Source organism: Schistosoma haematobium, chromosome 1 (genome assembly GCF_000699445.3).
Source record: "Schistosoma haematobium chromosome 1, whole genome shotgun sequence".
Classification (NCBI taxonomy): domain Eukaryota; kingdom Metazoa; phylum Platyhelminthes; class Trematoda; order Strigeidida; family Schistosomatidae; genus Schistosoma; species Schistosoma haematobium.
The window spans coordinates 41,077,760-41,103,284 of record NC_067196.1 but is presented as its reverse complement, the minus strand read 5'-3'; the positions used below and the strand labels follow the sequence as shown (position 1 = coordinate 41,103,284).

Below are 25,525 nucleotides of genomic sequence, written 5' to 3'. Positions count from 1 at the left end.
GTGGATCCCAATAGACAGTCGTTTGTGCGCTGTCCGACTGAACGGAACAGTAAGAATCCGGAAATATAGGGACACTCGTCGTTGCCTCTTCGTCGTCTCTGCCTATTCTCCCACTGACTGCAGCTCAGATGATGTAAAAGATGAGTTTTACAGAAAGCTTTCGGACCTTCTCCGAAAAGCTAGGCGCTCGGATGTAGTAATAGTGGCCGGTGACTTTAATGCTCAAGTAGGCAAACTAAGTGATAAGGAAAGACACCTCGGTGGATCCTATGGTGTCGTGGCTCAAAGAACAGATAATGGCGACCGTCTGTTGCATCTATGCTCAGATAACCGCCTGTTCCTTGCAAATACTAACTTTAAGCATAAGGAAAAACATCTTTTAACATGGCGACCCCTAATTCGTCCCAACGTTGGACCCAACTGGATCACATCGCTATCAGCCACCGATGGAGGGGCTCGATAGAAGACTGTCGCTCATTCTGGAGCACATGCCTAGATTCAGATCATGCTCTAGTGCGAGCGCGTATTTGCTTGCGTCTTACTGGACGTAGGAAAGATCCTGCAAGGAAACCTCTTAGGGCCCTACTTAATTATAGTCAAGCTAAGAGTATATTTCAGGAACAACTAGGAAAACAGTTAGGCAGCCATGTATGTGATGCCCACCCCGATGCAGCATGGAATGATATCCGAAAAGCTGTGGAAACAGCAGTGATATCTGCTAGTAAGGTAAACCAGAAGGTTAGGGAGCAACACTGGATCTCAGCAGCATCTATCTCACTGATAGATGCTCGGAAACACATTCCACCTGGCTCTGAACATAATGAAGAGCGGAGTCAGCTTAAGCGCAAGCTGACAAGAAGTCTACGCAATGATCGCGAACAGTGGTGGGTAGCGAAAGCAAGAGAGATGGAAAAGGCAGCGGCAATAGGTAATAGCAGACAATTGTTCAGACTCGTTAAGGAAACCGGAATTAGGAACCCGACCGTTAGCGAAACAATCTCAGAGAAAGATGGACATATTATTCATTCTCAATCCAGGAGATTGGATCGATGGGCAGAACACTTTAGGGATCAGTTCAACTGGCCTTCAGCCACACTTCGGTTTCCCACGATCTCCAGTCAACCTGAATGGCAAGTTAATGTAGGTCCTCCGTCCCTTTACGAAGTTGAAAAAGCCATAGGAAATCTGAAACGAGGGAGAGCAGCAGGCCCTGACAGGTTTACTCCTGAGATTTTTAAGGTTGGTGGTCCAGTATTAGCAATGAGATTAACCGAGGTCTTAGGTAGAATTTGGGAACTGGACGTAATCCCATCTGACTGGTCTCAATCACTGATTGTGCCAGTTTTTAAGAAAGGACAAAAGTCCTCTTGTGACAATCACAGAGGAATCAGTTTGACTAATATAGTGTCTAAAATATTAGCTTCAATAATACTTCGACGCCTAACTAAAGCTCGTGAAGAGCAGACTAGAGAAAACCAGGCTGGTTTTCGACCTGGACGTGGTTGTATAGATCAGATACTCACACTACGTCAGGTTCTAGAACACAAACACACATTCAGACGCCCCACAATGGTAGTATTTCTCGACCTTAAGGCGGCATTCGACTCGATTGATCGTGAGGTTCTATGGCAGTGTTTGTCACTGAAAGGAGTACCACAGAAGTACATTAACCTTATAAAGGCTCTCTACTCGAACACAACTGGTCGAGTGAGAGCTTATGGCGAACTGTCATCAGAATTGATCACCTCAAGTGGTGTTCGTCAGGGCTGTCCACTCTCCCCATTCTTGTTCAACTTTGTCATTGACGTACTTTTAGAGATAACACTCTCCTCATCTAAATATACAGGGGTTGAACTTCTACCAGGAGGTTCACTTGTTGACTTAGAATATGCTGATGACATCGTTTTATTTGGTGAAGACACTGACAAAATGCAGAGTCTTCTGGCCACTCTAAGCAACAATGCAAGCATGTTCGGGATGCGATTCGCTCCCTCGAAATGCAAAATGTTGCTTCAGGATTGGGTTACATCGACACCCGAACTAGTGATAGGGAGTGAAGTAGTTGAGTGTGTCGACCGCTTCACTTATCTTGGAAGTCTCATCAGCCCTTGTGGTTTAGTGTGTGACGAAATCTCAGCACGGATACAGAAGGCTCGACTAGCTTTTGCCAACTTGCGTCATTTATGGCGTAGGCGAGATATCCGTCTATCAACCAAAGGACGTGTTTACTGCGCAGCAGTTCGTTCCGTCCTACTTTATGCCAGTGAAACATGGCCGGTAAGAGTAGAGGATATCCGTAGGTTACTAGTATTTGATCATAGGTGTCTTCGAAACATTGCTCATATATCATGGGACCATCGAGTAAGTAACACAGTTGTTAGGAAACGGGTACTAGGTAAGGATGGCAAATCAATTGATGAAGTAGTGAAACTTCATCAGTTGAGATGGCTTGGACACGTGTTACGTATGCCCAACCACCGACTGCCTCGACGTGCTATGTTCAGTGGTATAGGAGTAGGTTGGAAGAAAGCTAGGGGCGGCCAAACCAAAACATGGCACAAGTTCATGAAGTCACTGACAAGTGAACTGAGTCATGTTGGTAGGTGTAGACTACCTGGTTGGGGACCGCGAGATGACAGCAACCGTTGGTTAGAGACCCTGAATGACATGGCTCAAAATCGTTTGCAATGGCGCAGGTGCATCCACTCTCTGTGTTCTCCCAAATTCTAATCTTCTGAATTCTTCATGTCCCTTTTTTTTCCTCTTTCCAAATTTCTTTCACTGGATTATACTCTTTAAATAACATCTCCAAACCCTAATCTTCCCGATTACTGCTTATACTCTTGCTACCTCTACCACTACGGGATTTGAATCGACAAGTGCATCTCTGTGCTAATGTGGTGTGGCAACTCGAACTGATGTACGTACGTACGAAGTTCTACGTTGTTACTGACTGACTGACTGACTCATACGCCGTTTGTTCCCTCATGATCCTGGAGGCCATGTACACCATTAGTTTGGTAGGCCGTCCGTGTCCATCAACCCAGTTAAGATGGACATTTACTTTTCGTCTTCTCAATCCCGAAAACAACACCCTGGTGAGAGAAGGCAGTGAGTAGGACTTTCCTGGTAGTAGTTATATGCACGTGGCCATGTGAGAGCATTTCGAGAGGGAGAGATGACTCTTCCCACTCTCGGCTGTACCAGGGCATTTGGGTCTGCTCTAAACGTTCTAACATGTATTAGTTTTTTCTAGGAGATATACGGAGTGCTTTCAAAAGTCACATGACTGCGGAGCTAAAATCGAAGCAGCGTTTGGCGTTTCCGTAAATGCACATCTTGTTTATTTTCTAAAGTGGCTTACACCGAGTCACGAAACGTCGGAAAGTCTAGTTTTCCTACTCATTTGGATATTACAAATATATCAATTCATTTACAACAATCTATCTAATTCTCAATTTGTTCGAAATTATCAAGTCAAACCTTGGCAATGATACCTTCACATCTTACAGTTCTACCCACAATTAACATGTAAGGGGCGGTGATACTAACTGGGTACTCGGGAAGAATCATCCGAGGTCATTTTTGGATGCGTTGAAGAGGTTGTTTTAATATTTTCACTGACAATGCTAATACAAAAGACACTTAACAATTGGGATTAAATAAATTTCTAAGACATTGGCTTGCTTTGACAGCGGGAGTCATCGAAATCTGTTATAATATACCTAACTTACTAGCAGCAAGACTTTGGGAACATCTGTCTACTGCTCTCAGAATTTGACAGTGAATCTCACTACGCTACATTAGGTTACTACTATCAACACTCCTAGTTAGACATATTTGCCTTGACTGTCAGTTTTCCCGTTTTAGTTTGGTTGCTCAATATTGTTTATGGATAGGAATGCGAGTGTAACTTTCCGAGACCGTTTTATACCCACGTCTAGTGGTAATGTAATCTAAAATGTCCTGTGATACTAACATGTCAAAAAGCAACCTAGTTACTGAGCTAAACATCCGGCAGTAAACCCTATCAGCACTTTGCATCATTAACGTCTCAGTTTTACTATGAATAGAACTGGGAGTATGACGGTGGTAATCAAAATCACAATTAACGCCACAAAATTACTTCTACAAGAAGCCATCTAGAGCAGGCTTAGTACTTAGATTTATATGGACCATCCGACAATCGCCCTTCCGAAAGAGATTCCCACATCAAACAATTAATAGTGTTTTGGAGAACTGACTAGGGTTAAATGGTTCGACTATCGCAGTGATATTCGAAGGGGAGAAGCAGTGAGTCCGCAAATTACGTCACAAATTTACTGATAGGTCACCGGTAATGTATGACTGCGTGGGCCACTTCCAGATATTTACGTGTGAAGAGCTTCACTGCAAAGAAAACACGATACTAAGGGGTTATGGATATACTGCGGGAAGGATTGCTTAGGATAAGATGAATGCAGAAGACGTTTCCTGTGTAACTAATTTTGGATTCGAAGAATATGGGGGTTTGCACTGGATGATTGTTAAGCAATAGACCAGAAATTGCAAAGGCTTTCAAAGATATAAAGTGGAACCACCCAATCTCGGTAAACGTTTTGTCTAATTTTGGGAAGTGGCATAAGACCCTATGGTTTAGGGGATTCCCCAAACCCGGCCTATAGTTTTTCTGGAGTTACTGCCGGTCGCAAGGCCAGGCAAAGGTGAGTTAGACATGGAGTTGACAACTCCGTCTCGTAAAAAGGCCGACTAGACATCTAAGATATACGCAGGGGGAATTCATGATAAGGCGGATAACTAAGCATAAGATTACGGTGTGGGGAAAAAGTGACAAGTGATGCGCACCCGACGGTTCTCGTGCGGCTACCCACTTTGCAGAAACATGGAGCCGCGAAGCACTCGGTTTTATTTTCTTGGGGTGGGGCATTCCCACTCTTCAGGATTTACCACGGAATCGTACGAGACGAAAAGACTATGGAACATTATTTGTTGGCTGTTAAATGTGCCTTGGAATTAATCGGACAGACGGTGGATCTGTAATTACTGAGAACAAACGACAAACCATCTAGATGTAGTTCTTTAAGGTTCAGATTTGGATATATCCAAACTTCTAGGTTTGGATCTAGCATGAAGGTACTTTGTGTGCTAAAAGATTGTGAAATAATCTGGATAAAAAGTGAGTCCACAACTTAGTAACCTTATGGGATGCACTTACATATTAGAATGAAAGCAATCGACTGAAATTAGAGATAACAAAACCTTGGGATTGAGACACAAGAAGCCGGTAGCGCAATAATTTCGAATATGTGATTCAGTCAGCAGTACCGCTTAAGGGCAAACAGCCTGCTAACTGAGGCTAATTGAATGTTAAATGTCACTCAAAACAGTATTAGCGAATGTGGTTGACGCATATCAAACAGAATCCACTCTGCCGATAGACAAATCAAATAAGCTCAGTATCGATTGTCTTATATGGATCAAAGGAAGAATGACTGGCATCAAACAATACTGTCACAAATAAAAGCCTAAAAACGTTAGCTGCTTCTCTCACCCGGCCTCTAAATGGCGGTGAGCAGGGAAAACCTAGAAAACCCAATCGCATGACTAGGTCAGTTTCTAGCAGAGAAAACAATCTGACTACCCAAGACATCGACAATCATCCAGGATCCGCCAGTGTGTTTGATGTGGCAGTGGTTGCTAATCCTACGAAGGTTGATAAATGCGTACAGGTCGAAAATAAGAAACAGCACAATGTTATTAAAGAAGAGCCAACCATCCCTCCCCAAAAGCATCTAAGAAATAAAAGACTGGTCATAGTGACAGGTCAGTTGTCTTTTATAGAGTCAAAGAGACTGAAAGCCCAGGATTCGTTTTGAACATGATATTGAGTTGATACGAGAGCTACTAAACCAGATAATACCTCAGGATATCTCCGGAGTCGCCTTTTTAAAGGTTTATAGCTTAGGTAGCCAAGTCGACTAAAAACAGAGTCAAACCAGGCTGCTAAACGTAGCGTTTAAATCTCCCAGTGAAAGGGACTTAATACTACAGAATGGATATAAAATGAAGGGCTTATAAAGAATTAACGTTTACCAACCGTATAAAACGACGGTGAATTGAAAAATAACTAAAACTAAGGTCAGATTCTAGTGAGAGGGACCTTAAAATCGTAAATTTTTGGGTGGCGAGGCCTTGACGGAGAATGATGTCTAAGCCACTTCGGGTGCAGCACGAAGCTATTTAAATGGTTTTCGGATCTGTTACATAAACTCCCGGAGCTCGCTCATCAAGCGATCGGAACTAGGTGTACAAATAGACTATCAAGCCAGATGTAATCGCAGTCACAGAAACTTGGCTGATGCAGTTTATAGACACTAGGGAACTTGGTTTTTAGGATTACACGTTAGCAAGATGCGAAAGTATCCAGAAGTGTAAAGAATTAAGTGTAGCTCTATTCATTAGAAATACTATTCCACTGACGACTAGTGATAATGTATCTCATGAGAGTGGGATATATGGGTTAGTTAGATGTCGCTTGGAATACACAGGAAAAGTCGCTTATTGGCCTGGTCTACCTCACTTCAAACTGTGAGGTGAATGAGGTCTTGTTAGATGGTCCCAATAATTGGTCACGAAGTGATCGATGTCTAATCCTAGGAGACTTTAGTGCAGCCACAGTAATCTGGAAAATTCTGGGGCTTGGACCGTCAGAAAGTTCCTTCGAACAGAAGCTAGTTGATATAGTTATCACACATGCTCTATGGGATTTGGTTCGACAATTGTATCTCTGTGCTAATGCGGTGTGGCGACTTGAACTGATGTAAGTACGTACGAAGTTCTACGTCGTTACTGACTGACGTGCTCCGGTGCAACATATGGAAGCAACTGGATACGATCGGGGTTCCAAATCACCCTTACTAGATCTGATATTGACCCTTTATGAGGTTGACGTCAAAAACCTCGACCAAATGCCATCCTAAGGTAAAAGTGATTATGCAGTTTTAATCTCTGATTTTCATATAATTGTTAAAACCGACCACGCTTCCGCTCAACTCAGACCTAACGTTTGGAAAGCAAATATACGAGATATTATATACTCAGCATCCTCAGTAGATTGGACAATAGAGCCAGAGTACCTTGTTCAAACAGATTGGGTTGTATTCATAAATATGTACATAAGTTACTGTGCCGCACATTCCCTGGACTACACAAAGGGGTCCGAGCAACTCCTCATCATAGTTCATTAGAGAGGTTCGCGGCCTTCATAAAATCTCGGAGAGATTTACGTTACTGTGTGCTGATGAGACAAAATTTCAACATCGAGAAGCTTGAAATATTTGTGTCTGAACTCTTCGCAAGTCTAGAAGGTTGTACGAGGGAAAACTTGTTGGGGAGTTCATAGAATATCTTAAACGCTTATACTCGTACATAAAACAAATGACTAAGAGAAGGGAAAATATTTCAGAATTATGGGGAAGCATTAGTACTGCATCATTAATTAAGGATGACTATGGTAAAGCTTAGGTATTCACAAACTACTTTAGCAATGTATATACCGTAGAGATATCCGCTTCTTCAGTTCATACAAACCTCACACACATACACACACTGAACGCTGTGACAGTTAAAGAACTCGGTGTCTTTGGCATGCTAAATGAACTTAATATAGGCGAATCCATGGGACCTGATGAAATGCATCCTAGGTTACTAAAGGAATTAGCAAATCCTCTCAAGAATCCCTTGAGCATATGTTTTAATCAATCGGCGACCCAAGGTAGATCACCAAAAAACTGGAGGAACGCCATAGCAAGTCCTGTCTTCAAAAGATATGATATAGACCTGAAGACGATCGACCCTTAGGCCTAATTTAGAGTAGTTGTTAAGGTTGTAAAAAAGTTTATTCTTTCTGAGAAACAGCATGGCTTTAAAACAGGTTTTTCCTGTTTCTCTAACTGGCAGTTGAAAAAGCTTGTATTATTCTCAGAAACGTCCCGCACTTGCATGCCGCTGAAATGTGATTGTAAGGCGATTTTTGTGATGTACTGATATAAGTTTAAGGGAATATCTATGCACTTTTAAGTTTGTAGTCAACTAAGCTAAATATACCTGGAATTACTCGAACTCTTGGGGAGTTCTTAGTAAACTGAACGTTGTTGATAATCTTAAATCATCATGATTAGTTGGTTTCAGGAGGACTTTAAGATTCCCCGAGATATCAGAGACTAACAAACGTCCGTTGCGAAGTATTTACATGGTTAACTCAAGTCCATGAGTACTGGTTCTTCTAAGGTGAATGAAAGTGTGTCAAGTTGAATTATTACCAAGACTGCCAGCTTATCTTCTTCCAACCTAAGTCCAAGCTTGTTTTTAAATAACTTTGTCAAACTGAATATGTACAACTGCAGCTTCGGTTTATCATTATCAACGGGGTTGATTTTTGTACTTTTGCATTTCAGCGCATCAAATCAGGAACATTTTGCGCCAAACAATCGTGGTTTGGCCGATTTGTGCGTCGGGCCTCTAACGAAAACGACAATCTAGCCACTACTCTTCACTTAAACGAATTCAGTTTGAACGAGCTAATTGTGAAATCGTTGTCGGAAACGATGATATTTGCTTCTAATGGATCGGGAAAATGCTGTTATACAGTTGCGTAAAGCTTTATTTGTTTTCCAGACATCACTATTTTAAAACATGTTACAATATTCACTATTGAACTTTGGATTTAAATTGTACATGGGTTTGTGTTTGACACCACCGGCTACAGCTGATTTTACGTTGGCAAACTGCTGTGTTAGCAATTAGTATGATTTCTTACTGTCGCACAGTGGAATTTAGTGCTTCGAAATCATAGTTCTCGTCGATTGTAATGAGACACCATCAGTCTATATTGGGATTAGTCTGTAGCGTTTCTAGGGCATGCAGACACCCGTGGAAACATGTCATGTGCACGTATCCAAATTGTTGAGTTTATTTAAGTGTCTATTCGGTCTATAATTCGCAGCAACCGTTTTGCATGTGGTAACGATATGAAACGAGGAGGCATGTATCACACATCAATTTGTTACATTGTACCTGAGTATACTGCTGAGATCGCATTTGTTTCTTTACTAAAACACTCATACGGCGTTGTTAGAGAGCACCGCTCTCCTCAACTTCTCTGACTTTCTCATGATTTGGCTTTTCAAAGTCTGATATTTCAAGGTTTCTGTAATTCTATTATTTTGTTTACAGTTGAGGTAGTTTCATTAGGTAGTCATTCTATACTCTGTTGAGATATCGCCTGATCACACAGGTTTTATTTGGCGACTATCCGTTTCAGACATGAGAATAAGGTGTACTACGTAAGTAAGTTGGTATAGACTGAGATGAATCTATCTAATAATACTTTCGGATTTTTCTATTTTATCACCAAACAATCATTAAAACGAGATTAGTTTATCAGGCCACTGCACTTAGCTGTTATATCATAGTTTAAGGGTCTTGCTGTAATCTTTACTGTTAAGAAAACTAATTGTTGTGTCACTCTACATAACTACATCCATAAATTAGTTGAGCCAAACCATGCAGACAGTATAAGAAGAATTCTTTAGACATTGATATAAAGACACATACCCTTCTTATATCGTTCGTTACTTACTGGCAAAAATCGTTAATTTAAGTAGTACGAACTAGCACAGCCAATAAACAATTAGTTTAGCCTCATTTACTAAACACGCAAAACAATCGAATGCTTAGTGAATGGTTTATTCACGCGGTTAAAGTGCGCATTGTAAAATAATACATTGGTAAAGTTAAGTTGTTTTTCTGCAATGTGAGCATTTAGTTAGCCACAAAGACGTTTTACTGTAATGAACTTAATCTAAGGTATTAATATCAGAATTACGAAAGCATTCAGATATTAGTAATTTACCATAATATTGTGGAAGCTCCAATCACCAGATCGTCGGGCAAGATAGATATTGTGTTTTCAGCCAGAAAGTAACTGAATACGTAAATAACATGAAGATGAGACATTATTATAATTCCCATTTACACAAATTAGCGTCTTAGTTGCAAATGCTTTAGAAGTACAAGGCAAGAAGTCTACTTTTTAATTCGATCACTAAGAATACATACAGTAAATTTCCAAAGAAGTCGTCTTCAAGTAAGCTAGTTATTATATGAAAAAGTGTTGGCAATTAATCGTTCGAAAAGGCATTTCTAAAATTACAAGAAATATGGTATGAATCATACCACTCTAAGACTGTGAATATAAATTCTAAAGTGTGATTGGCTGATTACTATTTCTCCTTTTAACCTATGACCCGTGCTCACGCTTTCAATACGGTAAACCTCTCCTTTTCGCCTACTACCTAAACGTGGTTTACTGATTCTCTTCTCTCACCAAAGAAAGCTATATTTCAGCAGTTACCCAAGAGTACACAAACAAGTTATAAGAAAAGTGTCGTGAAATCTGCCACTAAATGTTGACAAAAGTGGATTCATTCACACTGGCTGCTGCACTATCTTAAATCTGGTTCTACACAAACACGTAGAGGAACCCCTCAGAATTGTTCATGACTTGAGTTTGAGGTAATACGACAGTTTGAACTGTTCCGATCACGTTGTATCGCAAGTGCCCAAAGTAAGCAAGCTCATTCGATTTATAGTGGTAAGTTCCAATAACATCGAATCTAGATTAATATTATTTAAAAATGGATCATGCTCATTCTTGAATATGATAGTTCAGTTGACAGTAATTTCAAGCACATTTATTTGATAAAAACTGAAAGTTTTCCAAGAAAGTTCACTAAAGCCGTTTAGGGGTATTCCGAAAACAGGAACCATCACCAAAGATGTCAGCAACTCAAGTTGGAACCTCTCTGGATCAGGTGTATTAAGTTGGACGTTGTCTTATCCACTGGCATATAAATGGTATTCCTTACCCTTCGACATCCATCCCTTTGTAATCTATGATATCGCCCCACAACCTGCGCGGTGAAAAAAATACTCTGTCGATTTCGAGAACTTACACAAACTAACGTCAGAATTCCCTTAGTATTCTCTATTAAACCATGTGGAATGGACTTCAACCAATTCTTCGTAGCATCAAAACTAACGGAGGGTTCAAATTCTCCTTGATGACTATCTTTTCAAAGATGGTTTATGTCGTCTATTAAACATTATTGTGACTACCAGTGATTTGCACAGACATGGTCTGATGTCTATCTAATGAATTGTAAGACAAAGTAGGACCTTTGAAATTCCGTTCGTTTGTCTGCCGATTCTGTTTTGTTGTCTATTCTTTCATATAAATATTCAAGGTCCGCTTATGCTCATATTTATCATTACTTATGTTATTATTATTACCATGGACAATCCCTTACAACACACGATATTTATTTCCTCTGTTCTTTTCTCTCTCTTTTCTTCTATACAAATTCCATTCCTAAGCATCTGAAGTGTATAATTGAAAATGCATCATTAAAAACCTGGAAGCACTTGACATCCATCTCATCCTAGTATGGGACTCCTCATCAGTGCGCGTCCACGATCGGGATAAGAGCCTAGAAAAATCAGTTACGCGCGCGAACGCTCAACTGCCAGACCATGGAGTTGGCATCCGAAGGCGTTAATGACCGATCACTAGGTTCGTTAGGCACTTCTCGGAGTTCTCGTGAAAAGTCGTAGCCTGTGGAGTTAATCCGTGTCGGTAGAGACAGGCATCTAGCTCAGACAATGGAAGGCGGTAGCGCGATTTCGCAGATTGTTTGAAGTTAGACATTAACACTGTTGAATACCAGCTTGGCGGCCTGGAAGTTTAGCGTTCGTGCGCAAAACCGAAGGTTCTGGGTTGGAAACCCGCAGCGGCATTGTAGATGAGCACTATTGCGGAATCCCATACTAAGAAGAAATGGTTTTCCAGATCTTCCAATTTTTCAATAGTGGTTAAAGTTGATCGATTCGTGACCTCAGTCAAAAAATTAACAATCTTACAATTACTTACTTATGCCTGTTACTCTTCGTAAAGAAACATAGGCCGCTCACCAGCATTCGCCATCCAACCCTGTCCTGGGCAATCCCTTCCAGCTTGTCCCAGTTGTTATTCATCTTTTTCATATCTGCTTCTATTTTCCGACGTAATGTGTTCTTCGGCTTTCCTCTTTTCCGCTTCCCTTCAGAATTCCAAGTCAGCGCTTGTCTCGTGATGCAGTTTGATGATTTGCGTAGTGTATGTCCTATCCATTTCCATCGTCTTTTCCTAAATTCTTCTTCAGCTGGAAGCTGGTTTGTTTTCTCCCACAGAAGGCTGTTACCGATGGTATCCGGCAAATGGATGTTGAGTATCTTGCGTAGACAATTATTTATAAATACTTGTACCTTCTTGATGGTGGTTGTTGTAGTTCTCCAAGTTTCAGCTCCGTACAATAGAACTGCCTTGACGTTCGTATTGAAGATTCCGACTTTGATATTGGTTGAAAGTTGTTTTGAGTTCCATATGTTCTTCAATTGTAGAAACGCTGTCCTTCCTTTGCCAATCCTCACCTTTGAGTCTGCATCTGAACCTCCTTGTTCATCGGTGATGCTTGCCAGGTATTTGAAGGATCCTACATCTTCCAGAGTTTCGTCATCAAGAGTGATTGGATTGCTGTTCTCCGTGTTGTATTTGAGGACCTTGGTTTTCCCTTTGTGTATTTTGAGGCCTACTGATGTAGAGAGGGCGAGGTCATCTGCGAAGTCCAAATCGTCAAATTGGTTCTGAACTGTCCATTGTATTCCGTGTTTTCCTTCAGATGTTGAGGTCTTCATAATCCAGTCGACCACCAGAAGAAAGAGGAAGGGAGAGAGTAAACAGCCTTGTCTGACTCCGGTCCTTACTTGGAATGCATCTGTCAGCTGTCCTCCATGCACTACTTTGCACTGTAGTCCGTCGTATGAGTTCCGGATAATATTGACAATCTTCTCAGGAACTCCGTAGTGTCGAAGAAGTTTCCATAAAGTCCTCCTATCTACACTGTCGAATGCCTTTTCATAATCAATAAAGTTGATGTACAGTGTTGAGTTTCACTCTATTGATTGTTCGACGATGATCCGTAGTGTTGCAATTTGGTCTGTGCACGACCGATCCTTACGGGATTCAGCTTGTTGATCTCGAAGTTGGGCGTCTACTGCATCTTTCATCCGGTTCAGCAAAACTCTGTTGAAGACTCTTCCCGGTACTGACAGTAGTGTGATTCCTCTGTAGTTTTCACATTTGCTCAGATCTCCTTTCTTTGAAATCTTGATGAGGTGTCCTTCTTTCCAGTCCATCGGCACTTGTTCCTCCTCCCAAATCTTTTTGAATAGAAGGTGAAGCATGTTTGTAGTCACTTCGACGTCTGACTTCAGTGCTTCAGCTGGTATGTTGTCGGGTTCTGCTGCTTTCCCTCTCTTGATTTGTCTGATGGCCATTCTGATTTCTTCCTTCGTTGGTGGATTGACATACATAGGAAGATCTGTGTGTGCCGCTCGAAGTATTCTATCTATCTGTTTCGCTGTTGTTGAATTTCAGTGATTGGCTTGCCTTCTTTGTCTTTGACCGGCCTCTCTGGTTTACTGTATTTCCCTGATAGTTTCTTCGTTGTATCGTGAAGCTGTTTCACATTTCCTTCCCTTGCAGCTTTTTCTGCTGTCGTTGCTAGTTCTTCCACGTACTTCTTCCTGTCGGTTCTAATGCTCCCCTTCACTTGCTTGTTTGCTTCTGTGTATTCAGCTTGTGCTTGGACTTTCTCTGCTCGTGTTCGGCTGTTGTTAATTGCTGCCTTCTTGTTCTTCCTTTCTTTGATCTTGTCCAGAGTTTCTATAGAGATCCACTACTTATGATGGTGTTTCTTTAGGCCCAGAACCTCTTGACACGTTGAAGTTAATGCTTCTTTGATGCCTTTCCAGTTGTCCTCCATGGTAGTTTCTTCTTCCTTCAGTAGATTTGCAAATCTTTCTCCATTTTTGTTTCTCTGTCCCAGTCCATGTCGTCCCATAATATCTTCATATCCGATGTTGTCTATTGCAACTTTGGCGTTTAGATCTCCTATCAGAATGGTGAGGTCCCTTCTTGGGCACTTCTCTATGATTGACTGAAGCCGCTCGTAGAATTGATCTTTAATGTTATCGTTGCTATCATTGGTGGGTGCATAACACTGGATAATATTCATTGTGATCCCCTCCTTCTTTGTTTTGAATGATGCTTTGATGATTCTGGATCCGTGAGATTTCCGTCCCACAAGTGCATTTCGTGCTACTTTGCAAAACATTAGAGCAACTCCCTGAGTGTGTTGAGCATTTTTCTCTTCGTGACCGGAGTATAGTAGCATCTCTCCCGTATTTAGACTTTGTTGTCCAGCTTGGGTCCAATGGGTTTCGCTGATTCCCAGTACTGCCAAGTTGTATCTCCTCATTTCTGTTGCTATTTGACTGGTTTTCTTGGTCTCCCACATTGTTCGTACGTTCCATGTACCTATAAAAAGTTTTTCTCTGGTTGTTAACTCCGCCTGTAGCTCTTTCAGAGTTACTGCCCGGGTAAAGGAGGAGGGTTGGGCATGGGGTTAGCGTCCCCATTCCGTAGAAAATTAACTCGCCGAAAAAAGCTTGCCAGAAAAATCTTTACAATACATACTGATAAAACACATTATTAGGAAGATTTAAGCAACCGATGCAAAAATGAATTGAGAACACACTATTTGTGTAACACCCAAATAAATGAACTTTTCAGATTCATTTTATCTTCATCACGTATATATGACCCATGTAGGTTGATATTTCATGATTACTTATCGAAATTAGTTAATAATTTTACTAAACGCCTAACCTCTAGACCACTGAGTCGGCATCCTACTGCTAGTCACCATGCATCTATTCGTATAATGCTTATGATGTAAGGCTAATTCGAGGCAATCTATCTCAGATGCACATATGCCAATAGGAAGACTCAGACAATCAGTAAGAAAATAAATTCTACATAAGCTCGCAGAAGCCTTATGACGTACACATTGACGTACTTTCACCTATTACTTATATTAACTTAAGTATAAATACTCAATGGACGGTTATCAACACACGACAGTCAGGCTATTTGAGTCGTGACCTGTAAGCGAAATAAATCTTTTCACTATTCATAACAAGACCCCCCACGAACCACGTAGACTCTTTTCCAGTGGTCATGGTAACAACAAACGATCCAAATTTGTTGCTAGAGGCTGAATATTACCTGAACGTGGATGGACAAACCGATCCTCTTTTTACTGTGGTCACCCAAGTAACATGAATACTCTCACGTTGAATCGTAGTTTCAGGAATAAGAGTTTTCAACCAGTAATCAACATCTTTAAATTCTTTTTCCCTGCTCTCACGTACTCCTTTAAACATTTCGGCTGACCATTCTTCATCAGAATGTCATTAACAAATTCCATTTCTTGTATGGTTTTATCTAAGTAGACCTTTATTCTCCGCTCGCTGAAAATTTAACCATATTTCTTTTGTAGTGGGTGGATGCTGAACTATCGAAGTGTGTAGTGGCAAGGAGAGGAACTTTTTCCTTACATGCTTCTGCTCAATCAGCCATCATTCCGTATCCCTAATGAGATGTCAAGGAAATTCATTTGATCGTCACACTCGTCCACACCAGTGGAGTGAACAGCCATGCGCAAACTGTTAAACTGATTCGATAATTCTTTTATTATTGTTGCCATGAGCACTGATGAACGGGTCGTCGATGCAGTATACACTCAGTTCATTGATAGCTTCAGTTAAGGATCTGTTCCTTGATCATGCTGGAAAGCCAACTAAGATTGAACCTAAAGATGAGCTCACAGCTATTTCATTTGTCCGTAATAAGGATTGTTGGGGGTAAAATAGACGTCTGGCGTATCACTTTACGAGTAGTTCTTCAATACTATTTTCTTTGAAGTCAATTTCCATTTGCCGACAGTTCGGCCATTTAATTTACCAAAACTGGCGTATAATAATATAATGATCCACGACAGCATTGTCGGTGATTATTTCAGCACCAATCGTCTTGATAACCCGCTCAGCGATGCAGAACGCCACTTGACCCGACTTCCCCATACAAATCTTGTTGTCTGCTGCATCGAAACAAACGTCCTAGTCATTTATAACATCTTAACTCAGGACTACCATACTTCTTCACAGGGACCATTAGTTAGTCATGAAGAGCTCTCTTTCAATCTTAATTGCCTAAGCATTGAGTGAAATAAATCCTCGTTCAATAGGTTATCTGATAAACTATCCGATTTCAACGTCGCTTCACAGCTTCCTGTGGTTTCGTCTGATTTCTGCTCTGCCTGCAATAAGATAGCCCATCTTAAATCTCTAGCTCACTTGTTAAATTCACACTGGATCCTATGTAGTGCAACCTGATGCATAACCGATATCTCCTATTTAGGACTGTATGAAGATAGTTACCAGATGTACTGTTAACATCAAAATTCAGGCAAAGATATGGTTGGATAATATATGTGAACTGTTGAATAATGTTATATTTGTCAGTGTAGTAATTGTGTCCATGATCAGTTTACAATCGATTGTAGTGGTGGACCACCAAGTTCAGCTCACGTAATGGATACACATTCAGATGAAATATTTACACCTTCCCCATGAACTTCCGTAACTAGGTAAATAGGTGGCGATTTCAATATGCCATCTGTCATCTACAACCTAATGGGTTGTTCGACACAACTTTCTAGGTGTCCTCAACATCTTATCCGTCTCTGTCAATTTTAAAGGCTTTCGTCGAACAAAGGAGTTAGGAGCTGAACAGAGGTTTTTCATTTCACAGAACAAGAATAGATTTTGGCGGCTGCTCTCAAGAAGAAACTTTATGTTCAATCTGATATCCCCGCCACCCTAAAGGTCAATCCGAACCTATAAGGGACTCAGAAGAGCCATACGGGACGCTTGGTGGCACATCTGCTCAGACATTCACTGAAATTAGGTAGTATGTATATACAACCATCATTTTCAACACATGCATCAGAAGACATAGAATTTCCACTGAGTATTGTGAGAGCTGCAATGAGACATTTAAAACCTACTTTCAGAAGTATATATGATGGATTGCCCGTCAGTTTGATTAGATTTAGTGGTTCAGACATTCACATTCTCCATACTGAAATTCTTTATCCCCTTCCGAGACAGATAGTTTCTTTTGGCAGTGGAAAATTGCATACATTGTTCCATACTTTAAAAGAGGATCTAGACTAGACGGAGACAAATAACATCTGATTAACTACACATCCGTCTTGCCTAGAACTTTGAAGGTTATTACAACGGTGTTTGGCAGTCATTCGGACAGGCACTGGTTTAGTATTTCATCGCATCATGAATTCATTTTCAACAGTTACACGTAACCTGTCATCTATAATATTTTGATTACATGGTGAAAAATAGGGGTCAAGGGAAATTACTTTTTGCTCTATACTTTGACTTCACTGAAGCGTTTGTGAAAGTGCAATACTCATCTTTACTACTTACATTAAAGCCATTTAGAATGGCAAATAAAATGCATAACTGTATAACACGCTTCTCAAAGTACCGAACCCAGATGGTGAAAATAAAGCAATACATCTTCAATCCTCGGGACATCACCAGCAGTGTCCTCTAGGGCTCGATAATTAGACCTCTCTCTTTCACGGTGTAGATTATGTGTGCAACTGCCTTTCAATTGACGTAATCTTGATATCTCCTGTCGACATAAAGGTGGTATTTACATTCCATTTAAGTTCCAGTCTTAATATCTGCTGTGTAATAAACGAAGATCTAGATAAATTTAGACAACGAAGTGCCATAATCGTTTTAGGAATGAATCATTCGGAAAGTCATTTATGCGTCAAACGAGTATTATCTTGAGTTTCCAAGCCCCATAGGTTTGTGGGGTTTATCAATCATAACTTCCAATATAAGTAATCCAAAAGGATACTCCGTGAGGTGGGATCAATATCTAGTGGAATGCTGTGTAATCATATTCGAATGTATGCATTTTCTAGATCAGCAGAAAATCGAGAATTGATAACTAGCGAAACCGTTCCTAAAGTAAATAACAGGTGCTTGTCCACTAGTTCCAGGCGCATCTTATTAATTAGGAATGAGATACTACGAAGCTACTCATATGTTGCCACATAATCAACGACTACGTGATTCTCTTACGATATGTAAGTTCACGCATGGAACTGAAGTCGAAATCACCATGGGAAAACTATGTTGCTAACTTTACCGGGTCGAAAATTTAACATTTATTTGATGGTATAACTACTCAACAGATACCAGATAGTAAACAATTGAGCAGACCATAATACAGAACCTACAGTACTTAACTTGAGTCCTGATGCTATGATCTACTGTATACCATTTCGAACATAAACAAAGTTCCTGTTCTTCAGTTATCTATATGATGAGTAAAATTGCAACAACGGGACGTAAAGAGCAATGGGTATTTTTCTTACCGTTCTAGTAACATCAGACGCCCTTAAGAAATTATTCAACTGATAATGAACAGGCACTAGATACGATACGCTTGATACTAGGCTACCTATTGCTTGAAGAGTACATAAACTTACTACTCAACATATTTTGCGTCCAGATAGTGAAATCGCACCTCATCGTTTGTGCTATTAAGAAGGCATTGAATCCCATACAACACACTCCTTCAAATGTAAGCATATCGATCAGGGTTATGGCAAGTCAAATGACTTCTCAATAACGTGACGGACGTTCAGGAGAGTACACAAGAGGTACTGAACGATACGTTTTCAACGGGTGTAGGCAATCGACACAACCCTACTATCACAACAGAAAAATATTCCTATCACCCAAAGAAAAATGTTCAGCCAAAAGAAAAAGTGTGGATCAATTTCCTCCGATGATGAGCAGACACCAGTTAATAATAGCAAGAGGCATACTCTTCAAGGCTAGCAATATGGAACAGAAGCAGTTAACACATAAAGCAACAACTAAAACACAGCTATTCAATATGGCAATCACCAGAAAACGGTATTAAAGTAAGAGAAGTATAAAACAGCCACGAAAATAACCAGCAACCTCAAGGAATTAATTAGGATTCAGAATTTGTAAACTATATGGTATTAATAATTTCAGGTTGAGCAAAAAGATAAACAAGCATACCAAACTACGAGCAACAATAGAAGCAACAATACATACTACGGGACAACAAGGGAATGGTCATGAGGAAAAACATGTATGGACATAACATTATTAATATGTATGAAGATCTCGTAAAAGTCTTTACGATGTCTCGAATATACAGTGTCTGACAATTCTGTTGTCCACAACATCAATGTAATTGTTAACCTTAAATCCAGAGATAAAGGAGTTAGGGGACGTGTTTGGAAGATGATCGATACGTCGAGTAGTAAACGATCTGTGGTGGCTAGTTTTTGTGGGGGATTCGAGGCACTCATAACCCAAATGAGATCTGGTGTGGATGCTTGACTGAGTGCCTCCAACTAGGTGTTGTTCACTTATTCTATTTCGGTCACTATCAATATCGAAGACTAACAGGATTACATATTTTAGATATCACTTTACATCTGCAACCCTGAACATTCTGCCATGATTTACCTTTTTTATGTAGATGTTATAAGATTTGTATAAACTTTGTAATAACAATCTTCGCATTTGGCACATGATTGCTTGAATTACGACAACGAACATGGTTTAAAAATCCATCCTTTTAACCATGAATCATCTCTCAAACGCTCTGGTGATGACTCAGATTTGACATAGCATTTATTAATTCTGGAAAGCAGTCGAACAACGGATGTCAGATGACCAAACACACGTATATATACAACGCATATATTTCAAGTTACCCATACACAGTGGTGCCTAGAAATATTTAGACTGGATTCTTCCATGTTACTCCCGCTGTTGTTTGAGTCAGTTTCAATTTCTCGGAAATATATTTTACTGTTTTCCCGGAAATTTAAAATGGAGGATTGGGACTTTACTCGGAAACATATCATTGATAAGTAAGAATTCAGTTTAAATTAAGATTATTTTAAGCATTCCCTCTCGAAGAGGAATAACAGAGTGCAATTATGGTGGAAAAAGCTGTATTTTCATTAGAGGGATCAAGACAAATGTCATAACCACAAAACGTCACGATGACAGTGATATTCGCATTCTGATAATACAGCAGTCTGAAATTTCACAATTCACCCAACAGTTATCGAGGTTTAAGCATGCGCAAATACTTATCCTTAATCAAATGTCATTGAATTTGTTTCCAATCTGCGTTTCTTCTTTCAGACATCTTTCATTGCTGGATATTTCGAACAATTGTTTGAGCAGTGTACCTGAGGATATCGTTTACTTGACGTCGCTTACGCTGCTTAATGTTTCGAAAAATTGTCTGGTGGATATCACTGCTATATGCGAATTATCACACCTACAGTCTCTTGATGTAACTGAAAATAAGTTAACTGAACTCCCACGTTCATTATGGAAGCTTGGAAGGTTAAAAACTTTTTCTTGTTCATTCAACGAAATTATCTGTCTTCCGGAGGAGATTGGGTGTCTAGAAGTTCTCACGGCTTTACGTATAACGAATAACAAACTTTCGACCCTTCCTCGCTCTTTCTCGAATCTAACCGGTTTACTACTTTTACAACTTGATGGAAATGTTTTTGATCATATTCCTCTGCAAATTTTTGGTTGTATCTCTTTGTTAGAACTGAGTTTATCTCATAATATAATAGAGGGCAGTATTCCAGCTAAAATATGCTCACTGGTTAATTTGCGTACTTTGAATTTAGCATACAATAGAGTAATTGATTTTCCAGTAGAATTAGAAAAGCTAGAATCTTTGGAGTACTTAGATATTAGTGGTAATCCAGTGGAATCCTCCACAATTTCGTTTGGAAAACTCATTCAAATTCAGCAACTTTCTGCATCGAAATGTGGTTTATCATTTGTTCCTGATGATCTTAGTTTGTGTTCGAATCTTGTTATTCTTGATCTTAGCGAAAACGGTATAGGGAAAGTGGCTAACGAAAGTCTCAGTTTTCCTCAGTTAACTTCTTTGTGTCTAGCGTTTAATATTATTTCCACTCTACCACTTTCAATCTGCGAACTCAACAATCTGGTAGTTTTGGAGTTACAGTTTAACAAATTAAGTTCGCTTCCAGAGGATTTTGAGAGATTGTCAAACACACTTCGCCAGTTAGATCTTGGTCACAATGAATTTGAGGTCATTCCTATGTCCCTGTTCTGTAGAAGAAGCCGTTTGTCGTATTTGTGTTTGGACGCTAATCCTATTTCAGAAGTTCCAAATGAAATAAACAACCTCAAGGAACTTACTCATTTATCTATATCAGACTGCAGGCGACTGAAGTCTTTGCCTGAAGGCTTAGGATCGTGTACGAATCTTTGTACACTTGAAGTTTCTAAAAATAAGTTATCGTCTCTTCCAAAAACTCTATCTAAGTTGGAATCACTCAAGTATTTGAATCTCTCAGATAATGACTTCAACCATTTTCCGTTGGTTGTTTGCTCCATACCAAGACTTCGTGTGCTTCTCTATGATCAAACGGAAGGCAGACCACTGCTACCTCCAGAATGTCCTGATGGATGGTATCAAAAAAGCCTACTACTTTATCCTGAAATAAAAGACTCATTTGATTCAGAATACGAAAGTAATTTCGAGGAAAATGTAGGAGCTGTTTTACTGAAAAACACGTTGTCAGAAACATCAGCTGCCAAAGGTTTGCCATCAATGATTGGAAATCTTACACATCTGGTTCATTTATCCCTTCAATCAAATGGGTTGTATATGTTACCTGACGTATTTCATAATATGATGTTACGGCGACTAAACGTCAGTCATAATCGTCTACGATGTATACCTCCAAATTTACACAGGTCCAAGTATTTAACACATTTATATCTGCACAATAACAACATTGACTACCTGGATCAAAACATTCGAAGCTTGAGAACCCTGAAAATATTGACTCTTGATCAGAATCCACTTTTGTATCCTCCAGTGGAAGTTGGTGAAGAAAGTTTTTTTTCAGTGTACTCTTACCTAACAAACTACAAAACGTTTGATGGTAAGTACTGTAACTTCGTAAGTAAAGTTTTGTATGAGATTTCTAGGTGACTTTAAAAGCAAGGTGACTGTGCCAATCGTCGTTGTTCACCATAACGTATATCATTTTTTATCTCTTCACTGTGGTATAACATACCATAACTCACCATGCTTGTTATGATGCTAAACCACACCAAAATGGTGAGCTAGATAAGTCTCTGGAACAAGCCTATGTAAAAATTCCTATAATAACACCAGATCCTGAAAGCTGCTATCTAGTGAATAAGTTGATGATGACTGACTTACTCCTTATGGAGAAATATAATGTGTAAAGTCACCCTGAATAGTACTATATCAGATAAACTTTCGAACAACGTGAACGCCTTTAGAAAAATAGTCAAGAACCAATTTAGTAAACACTTGGCGTTCAGATTTGCATCATACTTACAGAAGTTTTACGTAGGTGCTTTTTTGGCACCGATACTACTACTAATACTTTGATATTGAACTTAATAATCTCATCTCGTTGCGTTAATGTTGTATGGCAACTTGGGCCAGTGTATACATTTGCCAGATTCTACATTGCTTATGAATGATTAATCAGTAGACACATTTTTACTGAATTTAAAAACTCACTTTAGAAGTAAAATAAGCGGAAGTAGAAAGTGAAAATTAGTGAAACATATTGTGACAAATTGTTTGTGAAGAAAATATGTGACTGAATTAGGGAATACTATACATAACATGCGTTTCTTAATAATTTTTAGGAGTCTTGTTTACGTAAGCACTTGTAATGAAATTTACTCCTTCAGAATGCCGTGATAGATTCCGATACGTGATCTATAAATTGTAGAAACCAAACTGTTTCCTCACACAAAACAATTGATCTTTTTGAGAAATTTTGATCGTACAATAAGCGGACAAAGGTTACCAAGCTAATGTAACATATTTGTGCAGTACATCTCGAACAATCTGATCACACATACTTGTTAGGACATTTTTATATGAAAAATAAAGGGTTAACTAGACAACTAAAAGGTGAGCGAATGCAAATACTAATTCGTTACACAAAAACGTGAAAACCACACTGAATAATAAATCACTATTACCAAGGTAGGTTAAGGGTGAAATAAAATTGTTTTTGAACGCATAAAGAGTTTCGGTTTTTGCATACCCAAGGATTCACTAAACCTTGGTATATGCCCTTAAATGCTTTTGTACAAAACTATAAAGGCCGACTTGATATCAACCTAATGACCGGTCTCAACCAAATGTTTGGCGATGAAGATAGATGTTTGTCTATCCTGTGATCTTATTTAACCATTGGAATTCATTTGTTTTTACAGTCATTTAGGTATTTGTTCAGCCATCCTTGCTTAGAGATCAAGGTTATTAATTAATTTAAAATATATAAAGGTCCATATTCATCATCTGGACCACAAAAGGTTCGCAAAAAGAAACAGATGGCTCTGCTTAAGAATGGGATTAAAAATTAGTGTTTGGATAAGTTTTACAAAATGAAAGTTGTTTTGTCTCATTTTCAGATCTAATACTTTTTAATGTATAAAGTAAAAAAATTTTGAGTTGAGCGGTCTCATTTTTTTGATGTATGAATTCGAAAACTACATCTTTAATATGACCGACGCGACACATCCAATAACATGATGACAAATAAGTTATACACCGTAAGTGTCAGTAAGAATCCGAAGTCATTCAAATATACTATGAACTTGTACCGGCTTACAAATTCATTCCAAATGTAATTCTCTTAGTGGTATTAAGTGTATGTTCAGGAAAATTGTCAGACTATAACGTTGCTCTAGCCTATAAAAACTTTGAGATTATCTGTGTACGGAACATTAAGTTTCACAGTTGTTGCGAATATTATGTGATGCTTCACAATTGGTTACACTGCTGTGTGCACATTCCTTTCTTACGTTTCTATGACCACTAAAAATGTATTATTGTTGGTCCAATCATGTTGGTATTCTTTTTAACTGCTGCTTAAAGTAACTTTCACTAATACTTTTGTGGTTTGGCTTCTTTGCTTACATGTACTCAATTTTCTCTTGGGATACAAATAATGCAATGTAATTACATAAGAAATAGTGTGTGTGGTATATAAAGTATTAATTACTATAGTTAGTTCAATTATTATACCATTAAGTGTATTTAGTATGAATCGAGTTCATATATTGATATATAGTGTTCATGTTGCTGATCCGTCTATTATTAAATGGATGTTTACTTCTTATTAGATACATTAAATATGTTTTCTACAACATTCTTTAAGAACTTTTTATTGGTAGACTGATTTCATTTGATAAACCCTCGGATAAGAGTATTACGGAGTCTAAATTTCAGGAAGTCATACTTAACACCTTAATGATAATCTATCCACTACGAAACTATAGATATTTCTTGTCTAATCTCGGAAAAGGTCGATAATTATACTAGTCATTACTTATCCACTACCCCATACCTATTTGTTGCTTCTTGAACGGAAATCTGTTTGTAATAAAAGCTACTGCCAGGACAGTATTAATTCTTAATCACAAAAAAATTACATTTTGGTTTTTCCGCAATTGATTTTTCACTTAACATATAGAATTTGTATTAAAGTCCCTGTGTGAAATACTCATCAACAACTTTCCAAAAGAAAACACTCACAGTCTACTTCAAAAAATTGGTTTCTCTGATATTATGATCGAATCCTTGGAAAAACAGTTTCCCGGAGGTCACAACCACATTAAACGTTTGAAAGTTGCCTTTGAAGCTTGGACTGGTTTTACTTTCGAATATGAAAATTTAGGTTTAAATAAAAAGTCTAGAGAATCATACTCTGGTCAACAACTAAGCGATAGTAAGGATTTTAACACATCTGATATACTTGCTCAACCAGATAAAAAATTATTGGTGCAGAATCAATCTCTGCAATCCGAACTATGTGATACAAAAGAATCTTTCAGCTCAAATAACAAAATACTCAAAGAAACAAATTCAAATTTGTATATCACTTCACACAGGCTTTTACATATTGTACATTTAATTGGTTTGGACCAGTTACATTCGAAACTTATGCAATACGTACTACGTGCTCAGCAAGTACGATTTTGAACTGTTCAGTTAACTGACGAGATTAAATTTATTCGGTTATTTTTTGTTACTTTACTATGTATACATTTTTTAAGATATCTTGTTTTCTTTGAAATGATTTCCTATAATGATTTGTTTTATTGCTAATACTTTTAAAATATAATCTATCATTTAGATATAAACACACTTCCCTTTTTCCAAAACTTATTTTTTGTCTTTACTATTAACTAATCACCGGGATTTGAAGTATTTTATTAATAAATTCGTACCTGTTGTGCTTCACTGGTGTTAGCATATAAGTAATTTGAAGCGAATCGTTGAGTAGCTATATCAAAGTAAAATATACAG

The 25,525-nt window shown here is 38.9% G+C and overlaps 1 protein-coding gene across 1 annotated transcript; it reads left to right on the top strand.

Annotated features, from left to right (window-relative positions):
- Positions 1–19,905: 19,905 nt before the first annotated feature.
- On the top strand, positions 19,906–25,198 carry LRRIQ4 (leucine-rich repeats and IQ motif containing protein 4; the record flags this gene model as incomplete). Its single annotated transcript, XM_051218483.1, has 3 exons — positions 19,906–20,021; positions 20,056–22,103; positions 24,690–25,198. 3 exons carry the CDS (start codon positions 19,906–19,908, stop codon positions 25,196–25,198), a joined length of 2,673 nt encoding a protein of 890 aa, XP_051074067.1.
- Between the last annotated feature and the right edge of the window lie 327 nt (positions 25,199–25,525).